The 15,660-nt window shown below is 34.7% G+C and overlaps 1 protein-coding gene across 4 annotated transcripts in view; it reads left to right on the top strand.

Annotated features, from left to right (window-relative positions):
* Positions 1–14,673, top strand: part of LOC140236928 (uncharacterized) — a 19,501-nt gene extending 4,828 nt beyond the window's left edge. Inside the window, exons 2-5 of one of the 4 annotated variants that reach the window (XM_072316867.1) lie at positions 10,594–10,655; positions 11,320–11,464; positions 12,485–12,693; positions 13,827–14,673. In XM_072316867.1, coding sequence (XP_072172968.1) covers positions 11,343–11,464; positions 12,485–12,693; positions 13,827–13,891 — 396 coding nt within the window. In that variant the 5' untranslated portion in view covers positions 10,594–10,655; positions 11,320–11,342 and the 3' untranslated portion in view covers positions 13,892–14,673. Of the gene's footprint in view, positions 1–620; positions 803–1,316; positions 1,505–1,930; positions 2,857–10,593; positions 10,656–11,319; positions 11,465–12,484; positions 12,694–13,826 lie in introns of those variants that run through there. The other 3 variants (XM_072316866.1, XM_072316865.1, XR_011901811.1) reach the window with 3 other exon arrangements.
* The last annotated feature ends 987 nt before the right edge of the window (positions 14,674–15,660 follow it).

Genomic DNA, 15,660 nt, shown 5'->3' with positions numbered 1-15,660 from the left:
TTAGAAAAAAAAAGTTGCCCTTAGCAACAATAAAGCTTGTCGGAGGATTGCCCTACCTAGCAACAACTAAGTGAATTCCTGCCTATAGGGAGCAGGTGAATCCAATGCTTCGTTATAACTGCTCTCTAGGAAACGAAACATCCATAAAATGATATCGAATTGTTATTCGTGAAATTACAGAAACGTTCCATTTTACGTGACGTAAATAATTATCATTGATACTTATTATTGTCTAGATTACTCCACGCATATTTCTGTTTTTGATTGAAATCAACTACTTATAGTAAACTGCAATCGTCTGTTTTTATGCATGTCTGTGGATCCATTTATTCCTTTTGAGAAAAAAAAAAAGATTACGAGGTTAAGAATACTGACATTCCATAGCACAGTGAATCTAGGCTTTGATAAACACACACACACACACACACACACACACAAACGCACACTTTATAAATCGATATCTTTCCGTAAATCGATATCTTTCCTGTCCAATAGACAGGTGTAAAAAACGGAGCCTGAAAGAATGAAACATTATCATCTTTTTCTATCACGCTCACTAGCTATCGCTCCGTCTGATGTTACTCGTTTGCGTCTCCTTCCTGTGCTTCTGATCAATACAGGTGCTACTCTTTTGGACATTGAACATGAATATGCATAGCAATCTTCGTTACGTCACGGTCCTGCTCCTTGTCATCGGCGCGATTGCCTTCTCCGAGGCCTGTGAGCCAAACAAGAAGAGCGCCCCCACCTACACCGATGGCCACTTAGAAGTTGAAGTTAGGAAGCCCGGTGGGATGTCCCGGTAAGTAGCAGGATACCAATATCATTTAGTTATGCTTTTATTTATGCATAGTAGACAGTCATAACTATATCAATATTGTAATCGTCGCTGTAGACAGAATCGCCTTTTAAAAAGAAATGAGGAGCTAATTCTCAAGGACAGCATCGCTGAACTGCTATTCGGTCAGAATAATTTCCCTTCATTAAGGATAGATCAAACAACAACACAAATCCATGTGATTGATGTCACGTGAAGTGATCCGTATGCTTTGCTGTTTAACCCTTTGCGTGCCACACTGCATATCCTGCCTATAAGTTTGTGGATGAAATTAGAGCGCATTTGACTTACTACCGCAGGAAGGATTAATAGCGTGTGTTCAGATGGTGTCTACTTCTTCGATTATTATAATAAAAGTCAACTTTGACTCAACTAATAATAAGTGAATCCGACAAAGCCAACCCCACTTGACAATCTCAGAGTTTACTTTGACGTTTTCGCTACTTGTCCTTTATTTTACTCGTTCTGTATTTTTCAGACTCCGTCGGTCGGTGATAGAAGAAAGTCTTGATATCACACCGTCCCCTATCGATGAAATTGAAAGGGATGAAGCCTTCGCACGAATCGATGTTAACGAGGACGCCATGGTTTGTGTCATCGAATGGACGCTCGAAGGCGGGAGACTGGGTGAATTCTGGGCATTAATCACCGACCATGATGCAGACGGTAAGCTCCAAAGGCCTTTTATCAAATATGAGATTTGCCTGATCCTAAAATGGAAAACATGAAATTATTATTCTAAAATAATCCTACAAGACGCAAGCCCTCAATCATTATTATTAAATATTTGATACACATTGTTGCCATGGAAGCTCTGTAGGCTTGTATTAGGAAAATAAAATTCAACATCTACAAATAAAGTATCTTTTGGCAGTTCTTTACCGTTCCTGGAACTTATAGATGCAGTGAAGACGGTCATCCACTGACCTTTTCTCTTAGAAACAAACAAACAAACAAACAAAAATAAATAAACAAACAGAGAAATGAGTTACACTTTCATACAAAGTACTCATGAATCTGATTACCATGATTTCTTAACCATGAAAAAGTGAAATGATTATATTTTGATTATTGTGTTTTTTTAACACACAGGTGACGAGATGATCTCGGTATCAGAATTCGATGAAGTTCCAGTGAAGCTGATTTACGCGTGAAGCGTCGGATTGAGGATAGTGGATTGCGGATTTCGGATTGCGGATCGCGAGTTGCGGATTGCGGATTGCGGCGACATCACCTTGGTAGTAATGTTTCGCTTCTTAGAAGAATTCTGAGTACTAGTATTTATCCAAATGTTTAATGATGTGCCACGTGTTAAGTAAAGTGAACCCTCTTGGTTCTTGGGATTGAATCTTTCCCAGGAGGTTGTCACCATCCTCTGTATGCTCTTATAGTTAGAATGAGGCCAAGAACCCTTTCGATCTTTTCTCAGAGGCATTACTTCCTTGCTGGAATTTGTAGGTAAATGTTGTCAAATGTCGTGATTTTTTTGTGTATCTGTACGTTTGTTTTCAGTATGCTCTAGTGAGAATGGTGTTACGAACCCTTCGCTCTTTATTGAAAGACATTATACCATTGCTGGAATTTGTAATGATTTTTTGAATGTTGACAAATGTCGTGATTTTTTGTGTATCTGTGTATTTGTTGTTTGTAATGATGAAATACACTAACACATGATCTCAGACTGAAAAAATTCTGTACATAAGAAAATGCAGATATGATACAAAGTCCGACGCTAACTGAAATCCAACACTTTTAAACCAGAAGGGCATTAACTTCAAACGAAGTCAGTAGTGTTAAAGCTTTGTGCACTTGTTCATCTTTCATCCCTTTCATCTTTAGATGTCACCCTTCATTCCCCAGTGCAGTAGTTTAGAGTAATTTTCATGCATGGATTCCATGTATAGACCTATCTTTATTAAAAGGAGTAAAGATGAGAAGTATTCACTACACTTTTGGTGAAACATATGAGCCATCTGAAATAAGTGCCTTTTATAAAAGGAATGCAGCTCTATTCTTATGAACCTAAGCGGCTGTTTTGTACTATCGAAGGTTTATGGACCAACTCTATTTTGACGACAAAAGAAATCATTATTATTATTATTATTATTATTATTATTATTATTATTGTTATTATTATTATTATTGTTATTATCATTATGATAATAATTATTATTATCATTATCATCATCATCATTATCATCATCATTATTATTATCATTATTACTATTATTACTATTAAATAGATAATATAACGCACAGTCATTTTTTGCACTGTCGCAAGTTGAGAGGAATTTGACTGGATACCCAAAACCAGGGGAAATACTGTGTGTGTGTTTTTTTATAGTATAGGCCTGTAGAAAAAAAAATCCTCTTGAAGATGATGAGTGAATGTTGGACATTCCATGTTCGCATAATTATTCAGGCATGCCGATTTTTATTCATTTATTTATTTTTTGTTTATTTGGAAACACTGTAATAAAATGCAGAAATTCGGCCTCTATGTATATAAAATATACAAAACGGTCATATTTTCAAAGGAAGCTCTTGTATATATTTGAGTGTGAAGACGTAATTGTCTGTATTGTTTGTTATGTTAAAAAAAAACATGTCGTCTTGATCTACATTATTTTGTTCTATGGTGTTTTCTTTTACCATAGTATATAAAAGTTGTGTCATGATCACATTTCTTTTATGACTGATACGGCCTGTAATAAAATTATTCCTTGGGATGTAAACAGTCAAATCAATGTATAGGCATAGAAATCCCCCCCCCCCAAAAAAAAAAAAAAAAAAAAAAAAACAAAAAAAAACAAAAACAAAACAAAAACAAACACCTCTACAAACATTCCAGAATCGATGATCATGACTTCAATTCCACGATGTTGCATCGTTTAAATGTAAAACCATTGTCTCAACATTGTGTCGTTTAATGTAAACCATTGCCTCAACACTGTGTCGTTTAATATAAATCATTATCTCAACATTGTGTCGTGTGATGTAAACCACTGTCTCAACTTTGTGTCGTTTAATGTAAACCATTATCTCAAGATTGTGTCGATTAATGTCAACCGTTGTCTCAACATTGTCACAAGTGTCACTCTTGTGTAAGATTCGATTTGTCATGGCTGCATTTCCCGTTAAATGCAAAGAGCAGCTTCATGTGACTTGATCAACGAAATCATTAAAGTATTGCAGTTGTATTCCTGCTTATTGAGTTATGATCTGATTACACATGGAATCACTTCATGTTTGGCAGTATAAAGCGTGGAAATATGTATGCTTGAATATCCAATGATGTGTGCTTTGAGAGCTGATGATGGTATGTTGAAATGCGTGATTGTAAATCAGTATATGGATGATCCTTGTCTGTTTTGAATTTAATATTAAACATTTCGCTCTCTTCAAGAACTCCTAAAAGACAGTTCTTTCCAGTACTGCTACAAAATGTGGTGCTATTGGAGTACAATAAAACCTACACGTACAAACCCAACATTAAAACAAGGTCACCATCAAAAAATGCGATGAAATGCAACTTTCAAACATTTTCAAAATAACTTGAATTTCTGCTATTATCAGCACTTCTCCACGGCGTTTTGAAACATTTTGTCACAATAACGCTTTTCAAATGTTTTACGGCACATACATGTATTCACGTTAGAATCAAGTTTCCACCTGTCTGGATGAGATAACCATTATCCAATGATTACTTTAAATAATAACAACAACAAAGCACACCCGTACCACCGTGATATAAAAAGGTGTTACAGAATAAAATCTAAATATGTCTTCACATGGTACAAAATATACTTACAGATAACCACAAAAATAAAAATCACGTAAACACACACACACACACATACACACACACACACAAAATCTATTGTTTGATTCAAAAACATACATTTCTATCTTAATGATACAATTGATTTCATTCTTGTTTTCTTCTTTTCTCTCCCTCTTTCTCCATTATAGCTCACTTTCTTTCTCTCTTTCCATTCTATCTTCTTCTCCTTCCTTCTACCTTACTACCTACCCGTCCTTATACCACTCCGCTCTTTTGCCATATATATATATATATATATATATATATATATATATATATATATATTATATATATAATATATATATATATATTTGAAAGTCCATCGATGGCTTTTAGCCTATTAAAGTAATATGGTAGAATTGACAAAATTTCATCGTTGAGATTTACAGGGCTTATTTACCTAGGAAGTTGCCACGGAATTTTGCATCAATTAAAAGCTAGCAAAGAATATGAGGGCAACAACAAGTACAGAATACACCAGTTCAAAACCTGCACGCGTGGTTTCCTTTTATGTTTGTTTATATCGTTGATTAAAGGAAACCAAAACCCAAAGAGAAATGTGGATTGCTTAAAAGCAGCAAATTTAGTAGAACCTGGTAGAACACATCAGTGAAAGTTTATGAAGGGAATTCCACAAATATTCATTTTTTCATGAAAATTACACATTCCATCAACTTGATATTGACATATGTTAAGGGTATTATTCCCCCTGCTTTCTGAAAGCGGTTAGTCAAGTGCTCTTTCATTATGCTAGAAAAGTGAAAACATATTGAATTTTCTTTATATTTTCTTTATAATCGTTGTCCACACAATGATGCCATAAAGGCAAGTGGTCTCCTCACCCAGCGGTTCCAATACCGAAACTTTAAAAATTCATAACTTTTGCATCGACTGTCCGATTTCCTCAAACTTTCACTGATGTGTTCTACTAATGTTGCTGCAACTCAATCCATATTTCTCTTTGGGTTTTGGTTTCCTTTAAGTGCTAGTCACGCCTTAGACATAAGAAAACTACCGTTACACATTCAAATATCATAATCAGAAATAAACGTTTCCTTTAATAGTCAATAAGATCCTTGCGTTTGTATCCAGGGCACTTCACGTCAGACAGGAAACACCCAGCCAGCTCCATGTGTGGGAAATTCCCCCAAATAATCGACCATATCCCCATTATCTGTCGAAATGATGCCGCATATCCGTCTTCTTGATTCAGATGTAGAACACTGAGAACAGCTGTGATAGATGGTTATCATCATTTCCCTTTGAAGAAAAAAAAATTTGATAATAGCCTAAATCAAAGTAGGCATAATTTGAACGAGCTTTATAGGAGAATTCAGAAACCAATTAAAAGAAAAAAGAATAAAATTGTGTAACAAGCGCTACGGTAAAGCTTTGATCTAAATTAGATAAAAGTTAGGGAAGTTATTTTTCACAACTAATTCTTCAACAATCAATATGAGTATGAAAATGGGTGCGTTGATGATGTCCTCGATCGCTTAACAATTTTCCACAGAGAGAGTGCAAATTATCCTTCATGCACATTGTCTTACCGTCTTTTTTCTTGTTTCGTTATAAGATAGTGACATCCGAGGTAAAACCTACAGGCTAAAATAGTTGAAACCATATCGGGTCAGAAAAAGAGATATAACGTATGTAAAGTTGGTGCAAGCCCCCCGCTAAGGCCACATACGGGATATCCTGTATTTAAAAGGCAGCGGTATAACCTTTTGTTTCCAAAGTTTGGTTGAATACCATAAAATCCCTTAATGAATTAAATGTCAGTCATTAAATCTTATACATGTATAGATAGATACAAATTCCTTCTCTTTAGAATAAAACATTATTTCCCCATATCTAATTTTTTTTTCATCTTTTGTGTCAATGATTCGAAAGAGCAATCGTTTTGAGCGCTGTCGGATTGAATCGTAGAGGTTTATCTATAGTATTATCGTATTATACTCTATTGTTTAAATGTACTCATGTGAAAAAGTGGCTGGCCCAGCCTCTCAATGAATTGAGAGACTAATGGTTTCGAGTAATCATTACATACTGTTCTATTTCTACATGAATTTTCAAAATTCAGGCAACTGACAACTTTTTGTTTTCAAATATTAAAGGACAAGTCCACCTTTAGACATGTGGATTGAGTGAATGTAGCAATATTAGTAGAACACTTCAGTGAGGGTTTGAGAAATATTGGACAACCCGTTCAAAAGTTATGAATTTTTGAAGTTTCTGCCAAGTCACTGCTGGATGAAAACACTACTACAGCTTGTGATGTCACATGTATACAACGATATAAAGAAAACATAAAGAAAATTCTACAATTTTTCACTTTTCTCGCATAATAAAGAACGCTTGACTTGAGTCTTTCAGAAGGCAGGGAAAATAATATTACTCTTAACATACGTCAGCAACAAGTCGAGGGAGTGTGCACTTTTTTCAAAAAATAAAAATTTGTGAAATTCTCCTTATGTTTTCCTTATATCGTTGTATGCAAGTGACATCATTCACTCTAGTAGTCTTCTTATTCAGCAGTGACTGCGCAGACACTTTAAAAGATTCATAACGAGTCGTCCAATTTTCCCCAAACTTTCACTGATGTGTTCTACTAATATTGCTGCATTCACTCAATCCACATGTATGTGAAGGTGAACTTGTCCTATAAGTGATACTCTGACGTAATGATTTGACCTTATTTAACACATTACATTTATAAAATTGCATAGCGCGTATAGGGTTCGTGTTATTGGGTTCGTGTTGTAACTTTCTGAATTTTCACAAAACCCGATTTTTGTTTGGACGTGTTCCCTCGTACACGGTATTTCCCCATCTCTGTTGCTGAACAACTTGAAACTGATCCAACAGTTTTCTGTCCTGCCATTCTTAAGTCTTTAACTTCTTAAAAACGAAAGTACACACACCATACTCACACACACACACACACACACACACGCACACACACACGCACACTCACACACACACGCTTTCACATGTTTTGATCTTTCTTATCTTTATCCAAATATTAGTTAATTAAATAAAACGTTCATTATTACGAAGTTTCATTATACAGGAGATTCGTTTTCTCCATTAAAAAAGATAATAATTTTCTTTCATTCCTCTGAGAAAGAAACAAAGGTGTATACGTATCTAATATTATCCAATCTAGTTTATACAATGACGGGTGAGATACAGTAAAAGAGCTGACGGACAGAAAGACTCTCTCTCTCTCACACACACACACACACACACACATGAACTGAATTGCGTTAAAAGAATGGCACTAAAAACAGGGATGATCAGTAAGACAGCGTTTAGCGCCTTTAAACCCAGGCATGTTTTTGTTTGCAGGTATTGTTTATTCGATGTGTGTGTGTGTGTGTGTGTGTGTGTGTGTGTGTGTGTGTGTGTGTGTGTGTGTGTGTTTCATTTTCCATGTGAAAAGATGGCTGGATAGTCCATATTCAGCTGCACTAGCTGGTCTTCCATGGGGTCCAGTTGGATGTGAAACGGACCACTTCACCCTATGCTCTTTGCTATGAATGAATCAGGGAGGTGGAAGCTTCCACCTCCCTGAATGAATGAAGCGGATCTTTCACATGCATGAGTTGTGACTCTCACACACGGGGACCTCCATTTTACGTCCTGTATCCAAGGGACAGAGTGTCTTGCTCAGCTAGACTCGAGATTCTAACCCGGGTTATATGGATGGGGGAGGCAGACGCGCTAACCGACTGAGCCAAATCACCGTCACTGCAAGAAGGGCGGTCATTTGGGTTATCTTACCCTCTTGCTGTCAAATACAGAATTGGCTTACCCCACCTTAAAGACTGACATCGAATGGATAGATGCATGTCAGTTTAAAGGATGATTTATATCGAATGAGTACAGAATATACATTTAAAATTGGCAGAATGAAGTCAGATGACGTCTAAAATATACTAGCTCGCTGCTATATGCTCATTAGGAAGTTACGTGGTTACTTTATTGAGAACTCCATGTCCCATATTCAACTCGGCTTTGATAACGTTTTTTTTTTTTTTTTTAAATTAAATTATCTATAGACTAGTCAATGTTTACTGCAATCGGACAAATACTAGTAATCATGTTTTTTTTTTTGAGAATTTCAAAGTTTGACACATTCTTGCAAAACAAAATAATTAGGTATGAAATTGTGATCCTCCCGTTAGTAAAAGAATGCAAAGCTTCAAGGAAAATATGATAATATCAGCTATTAGCTGTACGCTTTTGCTCTTCCAGCTTAAACAGCTCGGCATTAATTACTATTTTGTGATGAAAGAATTCTTACAACAGAGATATAGTAAAAAAAAAAAAAAAATCATTTAGCAAGGAATAGAGAAAGATCAAATTCATCAGTAGCCTTTGAGAAAAGACGATTGCCAATACAATCAATGCATGACACACCCGATTCTCAAAATCGGTCGATTGAAATATTGCAGCAATTAATAAGATTTAATGATTAAACTAAAAGCCAACCGTCTCAGAAAATGATTTGCTTCTGTGTTACATAGACGATGGGTAAAAACTTACTGCAGGAAGAGCCACACTTTAAAAGAAAACTTCAACAGTTTTTCATGTCACAATGAGTAGAAATTGAAATGATTTTATGTGTTCAACTATCTTCACCCTTTGACGCTTACACTGAAGAACGCTGCGCGACATTCTTTAAAGATTATTTTTATGTGCATTTTTCCTTATCTATCCCGTAACCCAGCAGGAGGCAGATACCGACATTAACTGTTCTCCCGATTTATCAAGAGTCGATTTCTACCAACAGAGTGATATGATATTCCTTGACAGATGGCATTGGCCTTACATGGCTTAAACGTACTGTTTACCATTGGGGCAGTGATTTAAAAAATGTTCCGAGTTATCACATTTGATGCATATGTGTATAGGCCAGTTGTATCACAAAACATCCTACCGTATAAAAATTTTCTCAATAAAGCCTAGAATATAAGGAGATATCACTATTTTTCTCACTAAGCCATAACTGTAGACGGTTTAGTCTAGAAGCAACTTTATTATGACTATTGTTCACATTTTGTGTATCTAACAGTGTTTAACATTGATCACACTGATTAACTTTTCTACGCTGGTTGTTTCTATCCCTAACTCACATTTTAGAACTATTTTGAAACGCTAAAGCTGGATTTTTGTTTCATCTGCAAGCAATAATGGTAAACAATGCCTTTAAAACCAATGTCTCAAGTTCAAATGATTTTCAAAAGGAATATCATAACAACAGTCTTCTCACCGTACCAATACGGTTTTAGTCGTTGTGCGATCTTTTGTATGCAATGCGGTTTTTCCCCCCAAAGCGTGGAGGTGTGCTGTTTATCTGATATGCGTTATTACTATCATTATGAAGCATTAGTGTGTGAACCAATTATTGTTTGGAAATTCAAAATACAATTTAAGACTGATAAAGGAGCATGTTATCTTATCTTATTGAGACAAAAGTATTGTCCAACATTCGACTTGATGATAACAGCCCTCCTTTCCCATCTGAACATGTCAAATTCCCCACCTCTCAAAAAAACCACCCTCGAAAGAAAAAAAAAAGTGAAAGTAAACAAATACCTGGGAACATTATAAGAGGCAGATGAGATTTTCCCCCTTCGTCCCAGATCCCAAGGGCTCTCAATGATATTGTTTTGATTGTGGCCAGACTGTCCTAAAAATTTCGGGGAAATCCCCAGACGATTGCAATGTTCTGAATAGTGTAGCTGCTACCTAGATGCATATTATTGCAACATTTTTTTTTCTACCTGTGAACTATTGCTGGTTGATCCCGACCTCTACTGCTAGTATTTTACCAGGTTAGACAATAAATAACCCGTTATTCATTCACTTGTCAATCAAAAGTAAGGTTGATTTATTTAGTCTCTTCAACAACAATCTTAACCAGTCCTTGTATCGCACATCAGATCCCATCACATTGTGGGCCGATTTCTCTGACTTCATCGTTTGGTAAGTCTGTTCCCCATCCTATGTATTAATTCCTCTTTCAATTATAATTTTCCCCACAGTGAACAAATATAATGTCTGTGCTAAGGACGAGGGTGTGTAAAGTCTTATGTACAGATACATAAGTGCAATTTCACACTGTCAAATTCGAGAAAGTATAGCTTTATCAATCATAACATTTACCTGTACACAGTATCCGTTGTATAAAAAGCAGGTAAAATAATTCTTATTCCCACACTTTGCTGACGAGTGAATGTGAGATTGTGAAGTTTACATGGAGTATCTAACTTTACTTTAATCTAGATTGTTGAAGTTAGTGTGACATGGTATTGAATTATACGTTAAGGTCAGTGCAAGTTTTTGGGAGATTTGCGCAGCTGCAACATCACTTCTGAAATTTTCTAGTTTGCTTGTGATCGTAACTATTCTTCTACAAGACCATAAGGAACTGGGAAATGACATCACTTTCTTTACTTTGCCTGATGTCAACAGAACTCTTTACCATTTAGTACGTTTAATTTTCTTCTGTTTATCAAAACTCCAAGAAGTAAACAATTCAAGCATAATGCATTTCATGATAAAACTATGAGGCTTCTTCATAATAATGCAAGCTTGATGTGTAAATTGATAATATTATTCCCACCATATTATTTACTTTGATTGAAAGGTCGTCGAAAACGAATCAGAAGGATGCATTTCTTCATTAGTGACGTCACATTGCTGCTCCTGACTCTCACTCTACTAGCTTCTTCAGAGGCTTGCACGAGAAATACGAATAGTACAACCGAAATCAGGGAGAATCCCTATCACAGGTAAAACATATAGTTAGAAAATATAGTATACAGATGGGTGTATTGATATGATTGTGTATGATATGAAAATATATAAACATACAAATATATAAATATATAAATATACAAATATATAAATATTATGCATACATAGATATATGAATATACAAATATTTGAATATATAAATATATTTAGATATAAATATATGAATATATAGATATATAAATATGCAAAAATATAGATATATAAAGAGCTATATAATTATAAAGCTGAACATAAATGGTGGCTCGATGGCCAAAGACTGCCAGAAAATAAAAGATGTTTGGCCACCTTTTCTAAGAAATTATATGTTTTCATAGTCAGATCGGGCCACCAAAAATATGTGAGTGTGTACATTGTTTTTTGTGCCTTTCGCGGCTCAGTGCTTGATAACTGCACTCATTTCAGTTCTAGGTGCCGCGACCAGGATTGCCAGATTGCCACAAGTCTTCATGGCCAATTTCGGCCAAACTGTTTTTTTTTTTCTTTCTCTCTCTCTCTCTCTCTCTCTCTCTCTCACGGCCGAATTTCAAGATCATTTAATTTTTCAAATTATAGAACTAGGAATACCCTTATGTTCATTCCATGATATGGGGTGTCTTGGAAAAATCATGTTTATGCCTCAATTCAATATTGAACATGTAAAACTTATAAAGTAAGCTTGGTCACAGAGCGTGGTACTTGAAGCCCTTTATCATATTTATTTTCAATTATTACATACCCACTAGTTTATTGTGATTCATAATAATTTTTCTTAAGTTTAATTGATTTTTTTTTTCCTAATAAGTTATACTTGTTACTAGTACTTGGTATATGAAGCACTTTATCACACCTCTTAATTTTCATATCAAAATCATGGTTTGTTCTCTTAAGTTCTATTAAATCATCTTCTGTTGTTTTATGTTTTTCTCTATTTTTCAGGCTACCAAATTTCACCGTCAGGCTACCAAAAATGAGATTATTTTGATGGTTTTGGTATGTTTCTGTTTTTCATTCCATAGACTTCGTCGATCAGAACAGATGGAGGAGGGGCAGACTGGTTTGAAGAGAGAAAATGCCACCGTTACCATGGTTACTGAGGACTCTGGAGATGACTTCCTCTCCACGTTGGATCTGGACGATGATGATTGGTCATCCGTTTCGAATTGGTCGATAGAGGGCGGACTATTGAGAAAACTCTGGGAACTCCTTGGTGGGAACGATCAAACAGGTACGTTAGCACAATTACGTGTCAATAATGTTCTTACCCGTGACATGATCAAGTTAATTCATTCTCTGCAAAGATTATCAAAATACACTCTTTGCTTATTATACCTGTTACACTGTGGAATACAATGTTCATTACTGTTTGATCTGGACTAAACGTAGACACATCTGGCAAAGTTATCGTGCAGGCCTTATACAAGATGACAGCTCGTTGACCAATTCACTTCACTTCACTTCATTTATAATTAATTCACTTAAAGAAGTCAGAAAGAACAGTCACGCCGACACCCTATAAAATTTCCAGCTCTGTCACCGTGAAAGAAACAGTTCAGCATTAGGGGAATGTACTAACGAAGACAGACTTTAAAGTGGGCTTCTTCTCCATGTTAATCAAATTGAACATAAGATTAGAGTTAAAGAATAGACAGAAAATCAAAAAATATAAGAATGTAGCAGACGAGAAAAAGAATAGAAAAGATCAGAATATAACAGTTTCTCACATTTTCTTAAAATGTTGATATTAGTAAAACAGCCACAGCATGCAAAGAGATAATGTAGTGATGTCCCATGTCCCATTGACATACCCAGGAATAGTTTAATTGCAAAATGAGCTAAGCGCCATTTTAGACATTTCAAAGTAAGTCCATCATCAGATAGAACACTATTAAACCTTTCCAGTAATGCCTCACTTATGACATAACAAGGACTATTCTAGAAGTTATGATTAAAAATATCATTTATTCTATCATTATTTTCTCTGTGTGTTTTTTAGCAGCTTTAATCACAAATATCTCAACTTGACAAGAATGAAGTTAGCTCGTTTTGCAATAAAACTCTTCACATGTCTTTACTAAACTTGTTTCATTTTTGCTTATAATATTCGTGTTCTGTGCACAGACCACTTAGAGAGCTCAGGGTTTATAACATCATATGCTTTGCATATTATTGGGTTGTAACACTTGTATATATATATATATATATGTATATATATATATATATATATATATATATATATATATATATATAGATATAGATATATATATATATATATATTATATATATATATACATATATGCTCAAACTGTCAAATTCCACAACTGCCTTGTTTTACAATTAAAGGAAATGTTTCCTTTCTAGATGACAACCTGATTTCCTGGACGGAGTTGGAGACAGCGCCATCTGTCGATGGAAATTCCACATGAAGACTACGGATGAGACCATGAACCACTCACTATCAACAACTAAAAAAGTACCACAGAGTTGGAAGCAGCTACAATTCTACAGTAGTTCTAAAGAAAAAGCATCGCCAGGATGGTGTCTCTTCAGTAAGGGCGGAGGGATGGAAAAGGATAGTGTTCTTTGAAGCCTCTGCATGGACAATAAAAACATATTTCAGAGTTGCATTACATGCATAAATTTTGAGTTAGATTATTAGTGTCTTCTTAAAAACCTATGTCCAGCGAACTCTCGCGGTCATTTTCCTACCTTTTAAGAATATTGTTACCCAGACCAACCATGCTGTGTACAGGTAATTGCTGTGCTGTATCTTGAAAGGGTTAAGATTAATATGCCATTTAATTAGTCAATATCAAATCTGCATGAGCTGTGAAACATTTCACTTTGGCTTGCAAAGCAAATCAATTTTGGGTCTTTATTTCTACTGTAAATAAGAAACTGCCTTCTGTCTAAACGTCTTTAAACATGATACCAAAATTTGGTATCCATCATTCTATATGATGTATGCTTGTACAAATAAAGTAGAAAATTATAGATTGCTGGTCGTATACTGATTAATGTGTGCACGCTTAGAAAAAAATTCATGCATTTTTAAATTTTGTAAACCAACTATATGGGGTCGATCACTTTTCAATAAAATATATAAGTCTATGAAACAGCACACAAAAAACACAAACGTATCACATGATTGTGTGAGTTCATTTCTACTCAGGTTGTGCCACGAAATAGGATGTAATAAAAATCAGCATTGTCGATTAGATACACTCTTTGTTGTTACCATTTTTGTGTGACATCTAATACTACTTCATTTAGTTGCTAGTAAAGTCATCATTCTCATTTTATTTGTTAAAGAGCAGGCAATCCCGTTGTACCTGAAAGTATAATGACAATAACACAAGAAGTTTCCCGTATCTATCTATCTATATATATATATATATATATATATATATATGAAGAGTTTGTTTGCAAAAACCGATAAGTCCATATTTTCCAAATGGAGATATTTGCGATTAAAGGTCAAGAAAAATAAAGAGAATAATAAGAAAATTTTTGATTCTTTTAACCATAACTTCAAAAATATACCTTTATATGTAGTGACCAATATATCATTTAAAAGGTATTATTTTGTACTTTAAGACAAAGATCGTACTTCAAAATCTTCAAAAATGGACTTATCGGTTTTTGCAAACAAACCCTTCATATGTATACGGGATACTTCTGATCTATATCTACGTATATATACATATATATATATATATATATATATATATATATATATATACACACACACATATATATCGCTATTTCTAGCCATAAGGATTATAAATGAGAGTTTGGGGGAATTTGGATAAAACCATGAAAAAATTAAGAATGCAAATATTGCCCTTTTTGAAAAATAATTCATTAATATGGGCTCAATGTAGAATTGAACTGACAAGAGCACAAAATGCATCTTATATCACAAAATTCTGTATGTTATTGAGAAAATACAACTCTCTTTTTAGAAAAAGCAGATATACCTAAATTCCCCCATGATCCCTTTTCTATGCACACACACACACACACACACACACACACACACACACATATATATATATATATATATATATATATATATATATGTACATATTTTTGAATATACATTACTTTAGTCAAGTTCAAGGCAAAAAAGCATACCTACAAAAACCAGGTCCACCCTTTCATGCTACAAGAATGGCAGGTTAAAACTTTGACA

The sequence above is a fragment of the Diadema setosum genome, chromosome 13 (genome assembly GCF_964275005.1).
Source record: "Diadema setosum chromosome 13, eeDiaSeto1, whole genome shotgun sequence".
In the NCBI taxonomy this organism is placed as follows: Eukaryota; Metazoa; Echinodermata; class Echinoidea; order Diadematoida; family Diadematidae; genus Diadema; species Diadema setosum.
The sequence above is the reverse complement of the archived record's forward strand: the minus strand, read 5'-3'. Positions and strand labels throughout refer to the sequence as shown.